We start from the raw sequence: 20,647 nt of genomic DNA on the forward strand, positions 1-20,647 counted from the left end.
TGCATGACCTCACTAGTACAACTTGGTCCGGGCAGGAGTCTCAATCCCTCCATTCTGAGAAAGCCCAGGCCTCGGGGTTGGATCCCGGTCGGGAACTCCCGATGGGGCGGGTGCTGAGCCATCAAATTCCGGGGATGCTTTTGGGTCACCCCGGCGTGCCCAGGTCCCCACGCGGGTGACTTCCCTTGTCCTGTGAGCGCGAAAGCTCACCCCCACCCTCCACCAAGCCACTGGATGCTAGTCAGCCTCCTCCGTTATTGCAGAAATCCTAACCTCTTGAGAAGTCCTGCACGTTAGTGGCTGCTGCACCCAACACCCTGCTGGGCCCCCAGGTGGCGCACAGTAAACGAACTGAGAAAGAAAAAGCAAAGCAGAAAGACTTTAATGGAGAACAGGCCACAAAATGGGGAGGGGCCTGGAATCAAAGAGTATGGAGGTCATGACTGCGACGGCTCAGTTTCTCCGGGTCGTCCGATGCCATGAGGGAGAAGTCTCGGAAGATGTCGAGATATGTCTCATCCCCTGAGGAGGACAGAGGCAAGGCTGGACAGATGGCCTACTACGAAAAGCGTCACCGGGCAGTAGGGTGGGTCTGACAGGGCAAGCACTTGACGTGTGTGTGTGTGTGTGTGTGTGTGTGTGTGTGTACGCGCGCGTGCCTTTTCCTTCCATTGTTCGGAGGGCCAGGCACATTCGTGTGCCCAAAACATGTTTGCTGAATAAACAAGGGCATTAATGCAGTTGGACAGTAAGGGACAAGTAAGCAAGGGTTCAGACTTCTGGTGTGGCCCCGGGGTCCCGATAAATAAGTGGTTACTTTACCTGCCTGGCCCTGGGCTGCCTCAGCCTCCCTCATCTTTGCCAATCTCAGCCTGAAGGGCGGGAATTAAGGAATAAAAGATCGCACTCTTCCTTCCCATCCTTTGCTCGACTCCCCGTCCCTTGAGCTACACCACTGGGTAAAAATGCCTCCCTGGTGACCACTGCTTTCAAAAGCAAACGCGTGAACTTTGCCGCAATGTTGATGTCCGAACTCCCACGATGAACTCCCATTACTCACCCTGCTCCACACCCCACCACCCACAGACAGCTTTACTCCACCCCTCCCCAGACCTCACCTTCCACGGCTGGTTTTGGCATTAGTCCCACCCCAAAGATGAACAGACGTCTAAGCTCTAGCCCAACCCTCTGGCATTCTCACAGGGTTACGATGTCAGCATTGGCTGTTTCCATTGCAATGGTCAGAGGGTCCCTGCCTTCTGTGTCTCGAGCACTCAGATCTGCACCCCGTTTCAGGAACAGGCAAGCCAGCCTGAAGGGGACAGGCAAATTCAGCTGCAGCAGCCTTCCCCCAGTCACATTCCCAGGAGACCTCCTCCCCATGGTGGCATTTTTGCTGCTTCCTACCCTGTGTGGCCAAGAATGGTGGCATGGTGGAGAGGGCCCCGGCCAGCACTGTCTGCTTGGTTCACATTTGCCCCATTCTGGAGGAGAAACTCACAGGCCAGGAGACAATTCTACATGGAGAGATCAAGGAGAGGATGGCATTTTTAGAAATAGATTTCTAGACGTTTTGGGGCATCATAATTAAGACGATGGGAGTTCAGGATACAAGTAGCTATCAGGCTTGGCTGTCTCTTGACATGCTCCTGCATTAAATCTATCCTGCACTCTGCTCTGATGAGGCTTGCTAGTCCTCTTTCTTTTTTTTTTTTTTTCTTTTCTTTTTCTTTCTTTTTTTTTTTTTTTTTTTTTTTGATTTTTCTAGACAGGGTTTCTCTGTGGCTTTGGAGGCTGTCCTGGCACTCACTCTGCAGACCAGGCTGGTCTCGAACTCACAGAGATCCTGCCTGCCTCTGCCTCCTGAGTGCTGGCACTAGTACTCTTTCTTAAAGATGTTTTCATTTTGATTTTATGAGTATAAATGTTTTGCCTGCATGACTGTGTGCCACATGCAGTAAGTGAGGAGGCCAGAAGAGGGTGTTGGGTCTCCTGGCACTGGAGTTATAGCTATGAGCCGCCTTATGGGCACTGAGAACTGAATCCTAGTCCTCAGCAGGTGCAGCGTATGCTGAGCCATCTCTCTGGCCGCCTTCTATTCCTAGTTTACTGGGGAGGAGACTAAGATCCTTTTAAGATCTCATGTAAGTGGTGGGTCCAAGATTGATTCACCACCTCCAAATCACACTTTTAACACCCAGTCTATGGGATTTCCCTATGGAATGGAGAGCCCTGGGAGAGCCAGGAGGAGCTTTAGGATTGAGTAGGGGGGTCAGTATGGTCCTCACAGCAGCTGTGGCCCGGATCAGAGGTGTGGCATTCCCCTGACCCCCGTTGACCCAGTTGACATCAGCTCCATGGGCCAGTGCATCAGCCATGGTAGGAAGAGATGGAGGGTGTCCAGCAGCTTGGAACAGCAGGGCCCCAGGGTGAAGGCTTCCCAGGTCACCAGATGGGGACTCTGTCAAGGAAAATCAGTGCTGAGGCTGGGGAGAAATCTTCAGCACAGTGCCCAGATGCTGCGAGGGGGTAAGTCACGTCTAAATTGTGGGGAGGCCCTTGTGACTCAGGGCTGTGGTGAGAGATGGGAGGGATGGTGTGTGCATACGTGTCGGGGTGTACGTGTGCAGAGCCCTGGGTGTGGAGGAGATAGTGTCACTCACCTCAGCCTGTCCAACTACCCAGACTGGCTGGATGCCTGAGGCAAACTGACTCCTGACAGACTCAGCTCTTGCCTCCTCTGCCTGGGTCAGGCTCACACCCTCCTTTTCAGATCTTTGCAGATGCCAAACTCAACTCCTCTCCTGCTTCTTCTCATAGTGGAGATTTAACCCCTCCCTCCTTCTTTTGGTTTTTCAAGACAGGGTTTCTCTGTGTAGTCCTGCTTGTCCTGGAACTCGATTTGTAGACCAGGCTGGCCTTGAACTCACAGAGATCCTCTGCCCCTGCTTCCCGAGTGCTGGGATTAAAGGCGTGCACCACCACCACACAACTGATATCCTTTTGTGGCTTTTCCTTGACATATCCCACTCCACACTTCTCCCCATGCTCAATGCCATGCCCTACTGTCACCCCCTAAAACTATAGTCTCATCCTCCCAACTTTCTCCAGGGGACGTCCTGGACCTCATATTCTGTCTCTCTCTAGGATCTGGTCCACTACTGAGCAGACAGCAATGGTACAAACACTCTCTACCTGACTTGGACCGGACAATCCCCAGCTGCGGTCTGATAGAAGGCTTTGGGGGCACAGGAGGATGTCCTCGTGAGGGTCCCCTGCCACCTCTTCGGCCTCGAATCTCAGGGAGCTTAGTCAGGAACTTTTTCTCCACATACTTGGCATGAATCCAGGCTTCTTTTTCCTGCCTGGGGGTTGGGAAGAGATAGCCTTAGGTTCCTCATCCTGCCACACACGCCCCACGTTGGGGGTAGCCCTGGGCACCTTCTACCCAACCTCACCGGGAGCAACTGGGCCCTGGCTTCTTCACTGCCATGGCCTCCACGCGGGCTTCGTAGATCTGGTTGATGACGACATTCCCCAGCTCGCACATAAGCTTCAGGAGGCCCAGAGAAAGAGGTAGGGTAACAGGGTGAGCACCTGAGCCCTCAGAACTCCTCAGTCCTTTGTGTCCACAATAACCCAAGTTACCTTCACTAGTTCTGGTTCCCAGGAGTCAAGGGTCAGGGACCGAACTTTGGAGAAATGAACACCAAGGCTCCTGGAAGACCAGAGTGAGAGTCATGCCCTGTGTGGGCAGTGGCCTGGGGAAGCTGTTGCTACTGCAAAGACTCTGGCCAGGCTTGTGTGGAGACTTGCAGAGGAGCGGGGCTAGGAGGTAGGGCATCAGAGGCCATATATCCTTGACCAGGCTCTAGTCTGATCATCACCCCTCCCTCTAACTTCTGTTTAAGTCCTTGTGCTCTCTAGGTCCTTACTTTTCCCTCTCTCTCCTCCTCCTCTCTTTCCTCCCTCCCACCACCGACTCTCTCCCATTTAGCCCCTTACTTTCTTCATGGTACTTTGGTCTGGAACATTCTTTGTATGCCATCTCCCTTCCCTCTGTGTATACTTCAGAATGGTGGTGAGGCCTTAAGAACTTGGTAGGACCTCACTCTTGGGGCTCTGTTGGCTGTCCCACCCTCAGCAACTTAACCCATGCTTCCTCTGACCAAGACAATAAACTCTCTGGACTGGGCAGTGGTGACGCAGGCCTTTAATCCCAGCACTCAGGAGGAGGGGCAGACAGATCTCTGTGAGTTTAAGATCAGTCTGGTCTACAGAGTGAGTTCCAGGACAGCCAGAACCACACAGAGAATAAACCCTGTCTCGAAAAAACAAAAAACAAAAAAAACAAAAACAAAAATGACAATAAACTCCCTAGGAGTCCCCCAAGCCTGTCCATAGTTAACTCAAATGTGCACTTTGTGCAGCAAGATTGGTGACCAGTGACAGAGAAGAAGAAGAAAAGAAAAAAACCAGGGTAGGGCGCATGATGGGGCCTGAATGACCTGTGGATGCCGGAACACTGAATGCAGAGAGTGACACCGAGGTTGATACTGGCCCACTCTGGGGCTGGTTCCCTGCAGTCGCAGCACTGGGCATTTCCTTCTACACTTTGTACCTGGGCTGCCACTTGCCCGACTCTCCCAGGTTCCCTTCCCCTGGCTGCCCCACCAGAGCCCAGAGTAGCAGCAGAGCCTAGGGCAAGGTATCCCGAGACCTGAGAGAGACAGGGGAAGAAAGGGTGAGCAAGGGGCCCAAGGGGAGGGGTGCCCTGTCTCCCAAGGGGCCCAAGGGGAGGGGTGCTCCGTCTCCCGGGGCAGCCCAGTTCCCACTGCACATATTAAGGTACCTGGCCTGGCCCTCGAGGGCTGTTATCAAGGTGAGCCTGGCTGAAGGCTGAGGCGATGCTGCTCTGAACGGCATTGATCCACAGCTGCAGGAGGCGCTCAGAGTCAGCCTGGAGGAGGCAGGACCTGAAGGGGATGGGTGGTGGCAGGGACGGAAGTGAGAGGGACAGAGATCCAAAAGGCAAAATGGCAAACTGACATCCAGCTGTTGCCGAACTGGTTATGTGGATTTTTAAATTTCTTTAGTTATTTCTACTGCAGATTGGACCCAAAGCCTTGTGCATGTTAGACAAGCTCTCTGCTCTAGCCTGCAGCCAAGCCGTTTTCATTTTACTTTGAGACAGAGTCTGGTAAATCGCTCAGATCGACTTCAGACTTGTTAGCAGACCAGTTAGGTCTTGAACTTTAAAAAAAGACATATTTAAGTGTGTGTATGTTTGTATGTACATGCCTAAGCATAGTACATTATGGGGTTGGTTATCTCTTTCCACCATGTGGGTCCTGGGGATTGAACTCAGGTTATCAAGCCTGGTGACAAGTGCCAAGCATCTCACTGGCCTGTTTATTCTTGAAGCAGGAACAGGCTATGTTTTTCAAACTTAATAGTCTCCTCTGGTATTACAGGTGTGTGCCACCATACCTGGATATCAGCTATATTGAAATCCAGGTGGTCCCTGATTTGTGGTTTGACTTAATATTTATCAATATTAATGCACAAAGTTGTATTGATACAGTCATTTTGATTCTAAGTAGAGTATTCAAGAACACTTTATTGTAAAACAGACTTGTAACTGTAGGCTAACAGGGTTCTAGCATGTTTAACGTAGGCTGAGTCTACAGCAGGTTTTTCAGTATCTTTCAAGTGACAATGAATTTATTGGAATATAATTCCCATCATAAATGGAACACCTGTACTTCTGCAACAATTGGCAGTTTCCTCCAAAACATCTCCTACCACCCTGTTCCCTCAGTTGAGCCTCCTGCCCCCCACCCCCAGCCTCAACCCAGCCACCAAAGAAAGGTAGAGCCCTGGAACTGTACAGGGAGCCTCATTTTGGTGGCCCTGCCATTTTGATTTGTAAATATTCAGACATATTAGAATATTGCCCCCAAGGAACTGTACTCACTTGCTGGTGGATACCACTTCAAAACAGAAACGCCTTTCTGAGTCTGGGCAGAGTTTCACCGTACAGAGACGAAGGTCGTCCACTACCACAGTCACAGGGTCCTGGCAGAAAGTGATAAGGGGGCCAAGATCCAGCATAGTAAGTGAGGGCTGAGTCTATAGAGTCCAGGTACCCAGTACATACCTTATATTTCTTCTGGTAGACCAGTTGGTTGTTCTGAATGGTGAACCAGCGTCTGGAGCAGACAGAAGTGGTTAAGCGCGTGGGCAGCCTGGGGACAAGCTCGAGAATGGATAGAAGAAAGACTGTGCTCTTTGCCCCCTAAGTAGCTTGCTGAGAGGTGTGAACTAGCAGTCTCAAGAGACATTCCAGAGAATGGGGGAAAGTTGTGCAGAAAGGGTGTTCTTCACACCTTGGACAACCCTGATTGCACATATTAATGAAGCCTAATTTCAAGCAGATGGCAGTAAGGCTAGCCTTCAAAACTCCTGATCCTCTTGCACCTCAAAGGCTAGGCTCACAGGCACACCAGTTTCCTTCCTTCCTTCCTTCCTTCCTTCCTTCCTTCCTTCCTTCCTACCTTCTTTTAAGACTAAAATAAGTTTATTTTTGCAGTTATTTTATTTCTAGTTGTGGCCAATGTTGAAGGAGACATAAAGGTGGTAAAAACTTCTAACAGTGGTAAACACTATTTCTGTGTGTGTCTTGAGGGCGTTGGAATTACTCCCTCTTCTACAATTATTTGTTTGAGATAGGATCTTGCCATGTAACCCAGGCTAGCCTAGAAACTCCCTCTGTTGTCCAGGCTGACCTCAACTCTGTAGTCTTCTTACTGGCATCACAGCAAGCTTATTGCTACAGTTTTTGACAAGTGAAACTATGAGCGGTCGATGGTGGTACACACCTTTAATCCCAGCACTCGGGAGGCAGAGGCAGGTGGATCTCTGTGAGTTCGAGACAGCCTGGTCTACAGAGTGAGTTCCAGGACAGCCTCCAAAGCCACAGAGAAACCCTATCTTGAAAAAGAAAGAAAGAAAGAAAGAAAGAAAGAAAGAAAGAAAGAAAGAAAGAAAGAAAGAAAGAATGAAAGAGAGAAAGAAAAGAAAAGAAAGAAAGAATGTTGGGGAAGAGGTTCCATTTTCTCGTTTGTACCAAGATCCCATATAGGCTGGTGGTAATTCTGGAAGACGAAGTAGTCACATCAAGACATGTCACCTTTCTATTTTAAACCCTGCAAGACTTCCCCATTTTCCTCAGAGTAGTCCTCAAAGCACTACCAATGTCTGCGAAGTCCTGACATAATCCCTGCACCTTTAGCTCCTCCTCCTTCCTCACTCTGACCAGGCAGCAGGGACCTCAGGACCTTCCTATTAACTCTTCCTTCCGTCTACAACTTCTTCCCTCAGATATTGTTGAAATCTTGACTCAAAAAGTTACTTTTTTTTGAATCAGTGTTTCTCTATGTAGCCTTAGCTACCTTGGAGCTCACTCTGTAGATCAAGCTGACCCTGAAATCACAGAATCCTCTTGCTTCTGCTTCCTGAGTGCTGGGATTAAAGGCATGAACCACCACCCTGCAAAAGTTACTTTTTTAGCCAGGCATGGGAGGTGAAGACAGGAAGGTCAGGAGTTCAAGGACATCCTTGACTACATAGTAAATTTGAGAGATCAGCCTGAGATTGGTCTTTTAAAAAAATAGGTATCAAAGAAGGCCTCGTGATAAGGTAACAATTCTGTTGCCTATTGGTCTGCAGATAGAATTCCAATTCTCCTGCCTCCTCCTTACTGCTAGGAATGCAGGCATGATCCACCAAGTCCAGCCTCTGACGTTTTTTTCTTTCTCTTTTGTTTTATTTTTGAGGCAGGATTTCTGTTTTTTGTTTTTTTTTTGTTTTTGGTTTTTCGAAACAGGGTTTCTTTCTTTTTGGTTTTTGTTGTTGTTGTTGTTGTTTTGTTTTTGTTTTTGTTTTGGTTTTTCGTTGAGGCAGGATTTCTATGTATAACAGCCCCAGATGTCCTCAACTGGCTTTGTTGACCAGGCTGTTCTCAAACTCACAGAGATCTGCCTGCCTCTGCCTCCTGAGTGAGGCCAGCCCCTGGCATTTTATTCGGGATTGGGAACCCTGGACTGTGGGTATAACTCAGTGGTAGATTTCTTGTCTGGCAGGGTTGAAGCCCTGAGTTTAATCCTTAGCCCTTCAAAAAAAAATTGGAACTAAAATTTACCCTCTACCAAGATCATCATGACCCTTGCTATATTGTGTTTTTTTTTTCCAGTAACATTATCATCCCCCTTTTTTTTTTTTTGTTTTTTCGAGACAGGGTTTCTCTGTGGCTTTGGAGGCTGTCCTGGAACTCGCTCTGTAGACCAGGCTGGCCTCGAACTCACAGAGATCCGCCTGCCTCTGCCTCCTGAGTGCTGGGATTAAAGGCGTGAGCCACCAACCCCCGGCTTTCATCCCTTTTTTTTTTTTTAAAGGGTTTTGCTTAGGAGCTCTGCCTGACTTAGAACTTCAAAGTCTTCCTGCCTTAGCCTCCATAGTGCTGAGATTACAGGTGTGTATCACCATACCTAACTCCTGGCATTATTCTTTTTTCTTCTTTCTTTTTTTTTTTTTTTTTTTGAGACAAGGTCTCTTTATGTTTTCCTGGAACTTGTTATGTAGACCAGGCTGGCCTTGAACTCAAGAAATCCACCTGCTTCTGCCTCCCCAGGGCTGGGATCAAAGGTGTGCGCCACCTGCATTTCATTATTACCTTCTAACACAGCATGCAGTTTATGTAGGTGTGTGTCCGTCTTTGCTGACCGAGGGTTATAACTTGATGTGTTTCATACACAGTAACCACCCGCCCACGAATATCCAGCTGCATGAGTTTAGCTGAATCAGTTGCCTTCTTACCTGCTCCAGGTCTTAAATGCATTGCTGGCCCGTTTGAAAAGATGTCCTTCCATTACCAAGCCACTAGGCCCCTCCTTCAGGCTTGGCTCTGGCTCCTCACCACCCAGCTCCTGGGGCATGAGAGAGAATCAAAAACAAGGGGGGCAAGCGGGGCGTTGGTGGCGCAGGCCTTTAATCCCAGCACTCGGGAGGCAGAGGCAGGCGAATCTCTGTGAGTTCGAGGCCAGCCTGGTCTACAAAGTGAGTTCCAGGACAGCCTCCAAAGCCACAGAGAAACCCTGTCTCGAAAAAACAAAAAACAAAAAAAACCAAAAACAAACAAACAAAAAAAAAAAAACAAGGGGGCAGGCGCAGACCAAAGCCAAGGCCCGTGTGACTCCCGTCCCGCAGGAGCACTTGCCTTCTGCTTCAGTAACACGTGCCTCTGCTCCATGTCTCTCCTCTCTCTTGCCGAGTTCAAGACCAGGTCGTGCAACTGGGTGTAGGAAGAACATCTCAGATGTCTGAGTTTGCCCCAACCAGGCCAAGAGAGTCATGTTAGCGTACCCTCACCTCCCTGCACCAACTGCCTAGGGTCCTTCACCTGGGCACCCAACTCCTTCCGATACTGAGCCAGCTGGTTGAGCTCTTCATGGCCCTGCTGGAAGTAGGTAGCTTGGGCCTCTACCAAACGCAGCACCTGAGGGACAAGGTGGGCAGGGGCCAGAACTGAGGAAAGACACCCCTCTCCTTCCCTCTACCCTCCTGCTCTGTGAGCAGGTCCCTCTCCACCATTGCTGCTTCTGAAACTCACGAACTCCATGATGTCAAACTTCCTCTTATCCTCAATCACATTGACCTAAAAATCCAAAAAGATCTCCGGTCAGTCTTGACATCATAGCACTTCCTCCCCCCCCCCCCCGCCCCGTCCCTGGGGACTCCCCACTCTTGAGGTATTCTGGTATCCTGGTGGATGGGTTGGGGTAGGCACCTACCTGCAGGGCATAATCCAATGCCCGACTCCGGTACCCAGCTCGGGCAGTCCTCAAAGCAGCCCCAGCCTCCTCTGCTTCTTGGACACGGCGCCTGGGGACCTCTGCATTGTGGGTAAGAGCAGCCTCCAGGCTCTCAGCCCCTCTCCAGAAATCCCTGCGAGCCTCTCGGAAACCCCGGAGACCTCTAGAGTTAGGGGAGACAAAACAAAAATCACAGATTTACCCTCCTGTCCCGTCCCCAGGAGAGAAAAAAAAAATCTCAGGACAACTCCCCCCTCCTCCAATATCCTGCCAGCCTATGAGAGTGAAATCCTGGGGACCCTTGGGGTGGGAAGACTCTGAAGTCAGGCCACTTCCCACCGACCCCCATAGCTGCTTCTGTTGGAGAGGCCTTGTGGTAATGGAAAGAGAGGGGAAGGCTAGTCTCTGGGGAATCGGGCCCCCTTTCCCTCCCATCTCACTCCTTGACCAGAGTCTGAATTTGCTGCTGCAATGTGTGTTGAGTAGCATCAAGAAGCTCCTGTTGGAAGAAGTTGACAAGTGAGAGTTAGAATAGTGGTCAACCCTGCCCTACCCCCTCCATCCCCGCAGGCCCCACAACCCAACTCACAGCGTGGCTGTCCAGCTTGTGGTTTAGGCTCACAGTGAATTTTTCCAGACACTCCTGAGCAAGAAAAACCACAGAGAAAGTACCAGGTATGGGACATCAAGGTCCACCAAGCTCGAGGTTCCTTCTTGGATGACAGCCCCAGCTCTGCTCTGGCCCAGGCTCTGCAGACCTCAGGTCATCCCCCTCTTCCCCAGCATCTCCTTATCCCAGTATCCCACCCACAGCAGTCACAGCCCTGGTTAGAATCATCACATACCGCCATCATGGGCTCTGGCGGACCCAGTTGAGCCAGGTCACAAATGCCAACGATGAAGGCACGGCTGGCAGCGAGGTAATGGTGCCCACTTTCCAGGAGGCAGGTTCCCAGCTTGAGGAGCTGGGGAAGGACGATAGGGAATACAGTATCAGTGGCCGCACTCTAGGTGGCGCCTCCACGCTGCTTCACTCCTCCCTGGTCCAAGGCTGTGCGACCCTTTCCTGATCTCATCTACTGCCCCACCCAGCCCAAGGCAGCCCCCATTTCACACTCACACCTGTAACGCCATTATCTCTGCTTCCTAGCTTCCTTTTCCTGTGCCTGTTCCTCCAAGCCTCTCCCCAAAGCCATGGTCATCGTTACTTCTCAGATACCTCTCCCTGTCTGATCCTCCCTGCCCTTCTGTGCCCTGATTGACCGAGGGGCTCCCCTAAAGCCCCATCCTCCTTCCTGCACTGCCTTGTTACTGGTACCCATTCTCTGCCTGGCCAGATTCAGTTCTACAGCCTTTGTTGTGTACACGTTGGGGCGGGTGTCTCATTCTGTACTCTCTAACATTCCCTTGTAAATATTAACTAGTCATTGAGGCCTCAGGATTAGGGCCAAGTAAGATGTTGGGGTGCCTTTGTAATGGTCAAAGAGCTACAACTGATCTGGGAAGGGAAAGTTGAGCTAGAATTCCAAACCACTCTCTACCCCTGGGCCTTGTTATCCACAGGGCTATGAATGCATCCCCCTGAAGGTGATGCACTAGACTTTGGCCATGAGTCGCTGTGTTTTGGATGGAGCAAGTATCTGTGGAGTCCTTCAGTTTTGTCCAGGGTGGCAAGAGGTCACAGCGAGGAGGCTTTGTGAAGAAGTAGCAAGGTGTGAGAAGCCAGGCCCCATGTGTTTCCAGCACATTTTGCTAGTGGCTTATGGACGTTTCTGAGAAATACAGCTTGGACTGAAAGTGGTTAGCATGGTCAGCAGTGGCCAGGAAACTGACCAACATCTAGTTATATCAATCCCGAACAAGGAGACAAAATGGCTACAACTCACAGTGTGGGTCAGTAGACTGTCTAGTTCTCCTATGTATCACTAGCTGGGCATGTGGCACAAGCCTTTAATTCCAGTACTGGAGGCAAAGGCAGATGGGTCTCTGTGAGACTGAGGCCAGTCCGGTCAACATAGCAAGTTCCAGGACAGCCAAAGCTACAAAGAAGGACCCTGTATCAAAAAAACAAAACAAAACAAAACAAAAACACCTAAACCTATATACCAATATTTAGCAGTACATCTATTGGACAGAATTGCAGTCAACAATAAAAAGGAACAGCCGGGCGTTGGTGGCGCACGCCTTTAATCCCAGCACTAGGGAGGCAGAGGCAGGCGGATCTCTGTGAGTTGGAGGCCAGCCTGGTCTACAAGAGCTAGTTCCAGGACAGCCTCCAAAGCCACAGAGAAACCCTGTCTCGAAAAAACAAAAACAAAAACAAAAACAAAACAATAAAGAGGAACTATCAATGTACTCAACAACTTGAATGGACTTCAAACACATTGTTATTCCCAGTTTTTTTTAATTTTCAATTTAAAATATTTTACTATTACTTATATATACATGTATATGTTTGCTTGAATTATGGGCAGTTGTGAGCTGCCAGATATGGGTGCTGCGATTTGAACTCAGGTCCTCTGAAAGAACAATATGTACTCTTAACCACTGAACCATCACTCAAACCCCTTTATTTATTTATTTTTGAGACAGGGTCTGTCTATGTAGCCAGGCCTGTCCTGGAACTTGCTATGTAAGTCAGACTGGCCTCAAAATCACAGAGATCTGCCAGCCTCAGCCTTCTGAGTGCTGGGAAGGGCATGTACCAATGCACTGAGCTTCCAGTTTTTTAGAAAAGCCAACTCAGGCCAGGGAGATGGCTTAGCTGGTAAGGACACACGCTGTGTGGGACTGAAAACCAAAGTACAATTCCAGAGACCATGGTGGAGGGGGAGCTGACTCCCAAAAATTGTTTACTGACTTCCCCTGACTTCCCACACATGTTATAACATATAAACCCACATGAACATAAACACTAGATAACATATATATATATATATATATATATATATATATATATGGTAGATAGACAGACAGACAGATAGATGGGGAGAGAGAGAGATCAGTACTCCTGAGGCAGAAGCAGGCAGGTCTCTTGAGGTCCAGCTTGGTCTACATGGAAAGTTCCAGGCCACCCAGGACTACACAGTATGGCCTTGCCTTAAAAAAGAAAAGTCCACCTCTTTGAGATAGTATTTCTCATTTCTTATTAGCCTGAAGCTCATCAAGTAGGCTAGACTTGTGGCCAGAAAGCCCCAATGATTCTCATCTCCACTTCCTCAGTACTAGGATTATAAATACGTGTCATACACCTTGTCATTTTTAAAAATAAGTGCTGGGATCAAACTTGGGTCCTTATGTTTGCAAGGGAAGTGCTTCATTGACTGAACCATCTTTCTTGGTCCCTGTAGACTTTATTATTACTTGCACTGTGCTGATGCTAATTTTGAGGTTTGACAATGAGGAAAAATTGCATTAAATGTCATCACTGGGGGAAGCTGATGGGGACATGGCCTTTCTTTGTAATTACTGCAAGTGTATTATTAACTTCAAGTTAAAAATTCAATTAAAAACATCTGTGGGCCTGGAGAGATGGCTCAGTGGTTGAGACTACTGGCCACTCTTGTAAAGGATTCAAGTTTAATTCTCGCCCAACACCCACATGGTAGATTACAACAGTCTTTAACTCCAATTTCAGGGGATCAAATGCCCTCTTCTAGCCTCTGCAGGCACTGGCATGGCTATGATGCACAGACATATACCCAGGCTATATATATTTAAAGTTTAAGAATTATTTGCACTGGGGATATAGCTACTGATAGAGTCAGGCCTGCCTAACATACAGGAAGATGGATTCCATATCCAAGAGGGAAGTAGAGGTCAGAGGATTGGGAATTCAATCAATGTCATGTTCAACTACAGAGTAAATTCAAAGTCAGCCTGGACTACCCGTGACCATATCTCAAAAAAAAGAAGAAAAAAAAAAAAGAGGTAGATCAGGCTGCTCTTGAACTCACAGGCTGCCCTTGCTGTCCTTGAACTCATAGAGATCTGCCTGTTTTGTTTCACCAAGGCTAGAATTAAAGGTGTGTGTGTGTGTGTGTGTGTGTGTGTGTGTGTGTGTGTGTGTGTGGTTTGTATGCCACATGTGTACAGTGCCTGAGGCCAGAAGAGGGAATCAGATCTCTTGGAACTAGAGGCTACAGGTAATCATGAGGCACCCAACCTGAGAGATAAGAAATGAATGGGTTTTTTAGAAGAGTAGCAAGGACCAGTGAGCCGTCTCTCTTGTCCTCAGCCCTCCTTTCAAGGTATGAGGAAGGCTTATGACTTGCTTCAAACTGGCAGATTATGGCAAAGGCAATGCGATGGACTCCATGCTACACTATGAGCCAGCATGCCCAGGTACAGTTAACTTTGTCTCTGTAACTCATTCCCAGTGTCTGGTTGTCTCCTGGGCCCACCCCTTTTATTTTAATCCAATCCTGGATTTTTTCTCCATGACTCGGTCACCTTTTCTAGGCGGGTCTCCAATTCTGACACTTCAGCTTCCACCAGCTCAATTGAGGCTCTGGGAAAGGAGGGACAGGGTCATGAGAACAGAGCTTACATCCATTGGGGCCTCTACTTATCATCAAGGTGGGGGGTTGGAGTCATGGGGCGGTGGGTACAGACAAATGAGAATGTCCACCCACCCCACGCCCGTTATAGCTCATGTGCTACTGTGCACATTGTAAGCTTCACTAACTCAGACCAGAGCAGGAAGTGTCAGGAGGGTGGATGTGGCCAGGGCAGGAAGTTGCTAACCGCTCCAGGGCAGGTGCTGGGGGAGGGGTTCCAGTGAGAAGGAAGAAGAAACGCCAATTATAAAGGCCAGATGATACAGACAGGCAGAGCAGAAGGACTTTGGAGAGCATAGAGGTTTTGTTTTTTTTGTAATTTGTTTTTAAAGGGTTTCACTCTGTAGCCCAGGTTAATCTGGAACTCACAGCAGTTTTCCCGCCTCAGCCTCCCAAGTGCTGGGATTACAGGCATGAGGCACCAGGCCTGGGTTGAACGGCAGATGCACCATTTCCTTCCAGTTCCCCCCTGTCTTTTCTGGGCCTAGGCTCTATGGGAAGTCCAGCCTGGGGAATGATATATTTGTCAGGGTATGTGGAACCTTCCTTCCCCTCCTTAGCCTGATGGACCTGTACACACTTACCGGAAGCGGGGTGAGTCCTTGAGACATTCTTCAAAATCTAGCTTGACCGTCATCTCAGATGACCTGCTTTGGCCCAGGGACCCTGGAAGCCAGGCAGCTGGGGATGTAGATGGATGCACTCCCCACCCCCCAGGAGGGGTGTTGGTGAGGAAGAGGAGGTCGTCTAGTAGGTAGGGCCTGGGTCTGCAATTCTTTCCCCAAAGGGAAAGGGGTGACCCAGGAGGAGCTCTCACCCTATTACTTGTAGGCAGCGCTGGGAGGGGCAGGGGTGGGGCCTAGGTGGAGATCAGAGAAACCATAGCCCCGCCCCAGAAACTGCTGTCACTGTCCTTCTGGGACCCTGGTCTTTCTCTGCTGCTTTCTCCTTTGGTGAATAAATCTTTTGAGGGGAGGTATGATAATCTAGAGTCAAATGATGTCTCTGTCACTTAAGAATTTGTTCGGGCGTTGGTGGAGCACGCCTTTAATCCCAGCACTCGGGAGGCAGAGGCAGGCGGATCTCTGTGAGTTCGAGGCCAGCCTGGTCTACAAAGTGAGTTCCAGGACAGCCTCCAAAGCCACAGAGAAACCCTGTCTCGAAAAACCAAAAAAAAAAAAAAAAAAAAAAAAGAATTTGTGTAATGCAGCCGGGCGTTGGTGGTGCACGCCTTCAATCCCAGCACTAGGGAGGCAGAGGCAGGCAGATCTCTGTGAGTTCGAGACCAGCCTGGACTACCAAGCGAGTTCCAGGACGGCCTCCAAAGAGCCACAGAGAAAACCTGTCTCGGAAAAAAAAAAAAAAAAAAGAAAGAATTTGTGTGATTAGTAGTGGCACATGGCTTTAATTACAGCAGAGACAGGCAGATCTCTGTGAGGTCAAGGCCAGTATGGTCTACATAGCAAGTTACAGGTCAACCAGGGCTACATAGTGAGACCCTGTCTAGGAAAAAAAGTTGTGTGACCCAGAACAAGTTCTCTGATCCTTCAGTTACCTCATCTGAGAGAGAACCCTGTAACAAGGTCAGGTATGGTGGTGCATGCCTTAATCCAGTACTTGGTAAATTGTGTATGGGGGGGTTGTTTGTTGTCTTTCACGATAGGATTTCTTTGTGTAGCCTTTGGCTGTCTCTGTAGACCAGGCTGGCCTGGAACTCAAAGATCCACCTGCTTCTGCTTCCTGAGTGCTGGGATTAAAAAAAGTGAGTTAATTGTATCAGATATTGCCATCCTGTTGCAAGCTTGGGCCTTTTCAAGATCCTAGGTTTTTTTTTTTTTTTTTTTTTTCGAGACAGGGTTTCTCTGTAGCTTTGGAGGCTGTCCTGGAACTAGCTCTTGTAGACCAGGCTGGCCTCCAACTCACAGAGATCCGCCTGCCTCTGCCTCCCTAGTGCTGGGATTAAAGGCGTGTGCCACCAACGCCCGGCTTCAAGATCCTAGGTTTTGACAGGCAGTAATGGCGCACGCCTTTGATCCTAGCACTGGAGAGGCAGAGGCAGGTGGATCTCTGTGAATATGAAGCCAGCCTGGTCTACAGAGTGAGTTCCAGGAAAACAACCAGGACTTCAGAGAAAAGTCTCAAGAAACAAACAAACAAAAGACAAAAACAAAATCCTAGATTTTTGCTAGGTTTTGGGCCAGCAAGGTGGCCAAGTAAAAGTGCTTACCACAAGCAAGCCTGACAACCTGAGTTTGATCTCCAGAAGCCACAGTAGAATTGATTCTGGAAAGTCCCTCTGACCTCTGACCTCCACTGGTGCACCACATTAAATGAATATACTAATAGTGAACATTTAAAACCCTGACTTTTGTTTTATGTGTTGAAACAGATCTCACTACGTAGAACAAGTTGTCCTCAAATTTGTGATTTTGTTGCCTTAGCTCCTTAGTGCTTGATCGTGAGTCCAGTCCCTTGGGTTGTTCTCAGCTTCCTTCTCTTGGCCTGCTTTCCTGATTTATTGTGCACAGACACCCCCCCCCCCCAGTCCTTGATAGAGCAGGCCCAGTCTGGGCATTCACACCCCCTCTCGCCCCCCTCCCCACACCGACAACTCTCCCAGTCCTTGATAGAGCAGGCCCAGTCTGGGCATTCAATTCCCAGCATGCAGACTCCTGATGTTCTCTTTATTGTCCGCCATCAGAGTGGTAAGGGCAGGGAAGGCTGCCCTCACCCCATCCTCAGCTGGCTACATTTTCCATGGCCTAGGCTCTTTCTCCTGAGTCCACTGCAGCCGCAAGGTTTCACCTAGAGAAAGAGGTGGGGCTTTCTTGCAGCAGGGTAGCTCGTGTCTGGGTGACCCTCCAATCTCCAGAACCTACCCACTCAACCCCAGTGCCTCCCTGGTCAGTGCAAGTACCCCTTGCCTCTGCCCAGGCTCACGTCTGCGCCTGTTCCAGCTTGGAGGGTTCTGGTTACTTCCATGTTCCTTTTCTGAGCTCCCTGGGCTTCAGCATCTCAGCCCCTTAGCCCAAACAGCTCGCCATGCCACCTGAGACTTACTGCCTCTGGAGGACACAGTACGAACTAGAGAGGGATGGAGTGGCAGAGAGGAGCAGCTTATGCTAGGTTGGAGGGATTCTCGATCCCTCTGAGCATCCTGGTGTCTGCTCTCTGTAGTGTAGGCATTAGACTCCAGGACGGTTAGGTCCTCTTTTACTGCCTGTTGCTGAGCACTGGCCTAATACGATTGGCAGCCTGGGAGCTTGGCCTAGGGAGATGGTGTGCTCTCACCAAGTTGCAATAGTGTCATGGTTATGTCCAGAGAGCCCTAAATAGTTTTGTCATACCCAAAAGGGCCTCTGATAGGACCGGAAGCCTTTGGGATTCTCAGTAGCCCAGGTCAGACTGAAGGACCCGGAAGTAACATGAGTTGAGGGCTGGGACACCTAGCAAGCTGTGGTTCTGTCTGTCCTTCCACCCCAGGCTGCCCCTCCCAGCTCTCACTGTTCTGTCCTTCATCTTCTATGTCTTCTCCGATCTCGGGGTGGGAACAGGACCTCAGGTATCTTCCTTTACTGTAATACTCCTTGCGCTGTAGATCAGTCTGCTCCCTCATAGTAGAGTCTGAAGCGGAGGGGAACTGGTTTCTGTAAGTAGCAGAATCTGGAAAATCATCCCAGACAGTCTGAGCCTGTGGCTATCTGAAAAATCATCACAGTCTGAGTCTGTGGCTATCTGCTGAGCCTATGAATCCTAGGTGTACGTGGGGGCCACTGCCGAATGGGAGAGATTTGAGTCCCAAGTTCTCATCTACCATCCCTCCCCCATCTCAGAAAGCATCCAGTGATTCTGCATTCCCCGGCAGTTCTCTCAAACTGCCTGTCATCTTTGGAGGCCACCCTGAGTGGAGACTCAGCTCCAGCTGTCCCCTTCCCTCCCTGGAGTCACCTCCAACTAGGAGGTGTAAGCCAGTGCTCTGCAGAGCTCGGTGGAGAAGCAAAGAGCAGAGCCAAAGAGAACAGTCTGGAAAGAGCTCAGCACAAGGAGACCTGGGCTCCGGGACAGCCGTGGCCTACAGTGTCTTCAGTCCCCTAAAGCCCCGTCACTAACCATTGGCGTCTAGGGTACGGCTGTCAGTCGCCAGGACAGTCTCGTTTTTGACTCCTGTGGCCAGTCTTCCTGCCCAGCCTTTGTCCACAGGCCTGGGCTTCATGTCCGTCGTCACACTTTGATTACTACTGCTGATGCTGGCACTAGCCCCGGGGCTGTCGTCCTCGTTAGCCAAGAGCAGGCTCTTCGGGGTCTTCAGGTACTTCCCTTCACTGTAGTGTATCTTTCGGTGCTTGTCAAAATCACTGGAGTCTGTGGGCCAGTGTAAAAGCATGGCTGTCCCTCCAGGCTTTCCCAGAACGGTCACTCCCCCCCCCTTTCCATCAAGGCCCACCCCACATCTCACATACATGTCTTGGCAAAGTTGTCTGGAGTCCTTGAGCTTTTGTTGTCTCCATACTGGAGGACCTTGGGAAGGAAATTGTCCATTGTGGCAAACCTGAAGGGGAGGGAGACTAGTTGGGGGTACAGAAGGGAGAAAACAATGGGGGCAGGTCATGGGTGGGGCCAAGCTGGTGATTCCCCAGATCAGTTTTGGTTATGCCTGAGGGGGACTGTAGTGTCTACCACTTCAGGGGCCACAGAACAAAAGCTACCCGAGACTGGGTTCAGAGGTATGGGGCTGAGGGCACAGCTTCCTACGGGGACTCTCACCTCTCTGCCAGGGACTCAGGAGTCACCTTGAGAGAAGACCCAGCAGACAGGTCCTCCTCATCCTGCAGCCTGCAGAGGAGGAGGAAGCAGTGATAGAACCTGAGGCCTCTCTGCCTCTTCCTCATATTCCCTTGTTAGGAGTCTAGGCTGCAAGGCCAGGGATGCGGGCTTGGCACCTGTGGTAGGGGGTGCTGGGCTCATCTGCCTTCATAAAGCCATAGTCTTTGTCAGCAGGATGGTAGGTAGCCAAGATGTTCATCTCATCCCAGCGCTGAGACTTCCTAAGGTGAGGGAAGGACACAGCAAAGGAGGAAGCTCTTCTGGTGACCCTCTCTTAACACAAGGTTCTTCATTCTTCCAGGCATTCAAGAAACTCTTCTTACATTCCCTTATAGAGGCTAGGATTGGAGGCAGATGCCCAGTGGTAATCACAGTGTGGTGTGGCCAGGCTTTCTGGGACGCCCGCCGCCCTCCCCGAGTCTTGAAAATCTCAGATTTCCCATCCAACTGCTCTCACCTACAGTCCCCCACCACGGTCTCAGGACTCCGCCCCTTTTTTTCTCGGCTTCCGCCCAGGGTGCCCTGAACTCCTCCCTCCTATCTCGGGTTTGCTGGCTGTCGGCCTTACTTCTCCGCACTGGCGGTTTTCTTCATCAAGATGGAACTGCTGTTTTTTAGGATGCTCCGGGGCCGCTCCTCATACTTTTGAGAGTGCAACAAAGTTGACCCGGAGTGTGAACTACTCTCCGAGCTGTACACTTTAGCCTCCCCCCGGCCCAGGGGTGGACGCCCTAGTTGCACCAGTTCCAGTGCCAGGGAATTTGCTGGGCCCAAGGCTACAGCCTGCAACCTCCGCGAGATGCGGAATGGGTCCGGAACTGAGGGTCACCACCCCTTCAGAGGGCCGGATTGGACCAGGACTGCGAATTACAGTGCCCCCGGAATGCAAAAGGGGGCCAGAACCGCGAAACAAGGCTACTCCGGAGGGCAGTCCGGTGTCTGTTTGTATACCTCTGACACCTCCAGGTACTGCCCTAGGAACCCCACGAGGGGATTCCGCACTGAGGCCGCTAACTGATGCGAGAGACTCCGGCTTCTCCATGGCTCAACTCGGTAGCCACTTCAATTACTCTGCCCTGCCTCCCAGCTCCACATAGCCCCGCCCCTCGGCCCTGCCCCCACCGCGGTGGGCGGGGGGCGCTGGGGGCTCAGGGTCAGACTGGACCTTCTCCGCCTGCGCTCCCTGGCGCTGGAGCAGGTGAAAACAAGACTATATACAGACTTCAGCCTGGCAGCCGCTTCGCACGCCCTTCCCTAATTGTCACACCCAAAGACTTTCTTTGTCTCTGTAATTTGTTCCCGCCCTCCTCCATCACCGCCCTTCTGAGAATCAACCAATCACAGTCAAGGGGCCTGGCCAGGGACGAGAAGCCTTGTGACGTCATAGCCCTC

General features: G+C 50.2%; 2 protein-coding genes across 7 annotated transcripts; both read right to left on the reverse strand.

Moving 5' to 3' along the window:
* Positions 1 to 365: 365 nt before the first annotated feature.
* On the reverse strand, positions 366 to 15,478 carry Acap1 (ArfGAP with coiled-coil, ankyrin repeat and PH domains 1). Of its 6 annotated transcripts, none has more exons than XM_040748976.1 (22): positions 15,016 to 15,478; positions 14,325 to 14,382; positions 10,718 to 10,837; positions 10,462 to 10,515; positions 10,313 to 10,371; positions 9,852 to 10,035; positions 9,671 to 9,715; positions 9,461 to 9,556; positions 9,278 to 9,352; positions 8,878 to 8,987; positions 6,161 to 6,248; positions 5,978 to 6,078; positions 4,853 to 4,976; positions 4,509 to 4,720; positions 3,649 to 3,718; positions 3,459 to 3,553; positions 3,196 to 3,365; positions 2,289 to 2,461; positions 1,408 to 1,517; positions 1,202 to 1,312; positions 823 to 872; positions 366 to 522 (listed from the first exon to the last, which is right to left on the reverse strand). In XM_040748976.1, the coding sequence occupies exons 1-22, from the start codon at positions 15,066 to 15,068 to the stop codon at positions 422 to 424; spliced, it is 2,259 nt and encodes a 752-aa protein (XP_040604910.1). In that variant the 5' UTR covers positions 15,069 to 15,478; the 3' UTR covers positions 366 to 421. The 6 variants fall into 6 exon arrangements, with proteins under 6 accessions (XP_040604910.1, XP_040604912.1, XP_040604911.1 ...); XM_040748978.1 differs by having other exon boundaries at positions 6,161 to 6,212; positions 15,016 to 15,476; XM_040748977.1 differs by lacking the exon at positions 15,016 to 15,478 and adding an exon at positions 14,801 to 14,898 and having other exon boundaries at positions 6,161 to 6,212.
* A 1,618-nt stretch (positions 15,479 to 17,096) lies between these two features.
* LOC101825815 lies at positions 17,097 to 20,536 on the reverse strand. Its single transcript, XM_013126761.3, is given in 8 exon segments — positions 17,097 to 17,236; positions 17,936 to 18,094; positions 18,542 to 18,793; positions 18,892 to 18,980; positions 19,196 to 19,264; positions 19,372 to 19,476; positions 19,824 to 19,966; positions 19,968 to 20,536. Coding segments are annotated over 8 exon segments (1,206 nt in total). The 5' UTR covers positions 20,298 to 20,536; the 3' UTR covers positions 17,097 to 17,177.
* Positions 20,537 to 20,647: the final 111 nt, after the last annotated feature.

The sequence above is a fragment of the Mesocricetus auratus genome, unplaced genomic scaffold, assembly GCF_017639785.1.
Source record: "Mesocricetus auratus isolate SY011 unplaced genomic scaffold, BCM_Maur_2.0 Super-Scaffold_100007, whole genome shotgun sequence".
Taxonomy (NCBI): Eukaryota; Metazoa; Chordata; class Mammalia; order Rodentia; family Cricetidae; genus Mesocricetus; species Mesocricetus auratus.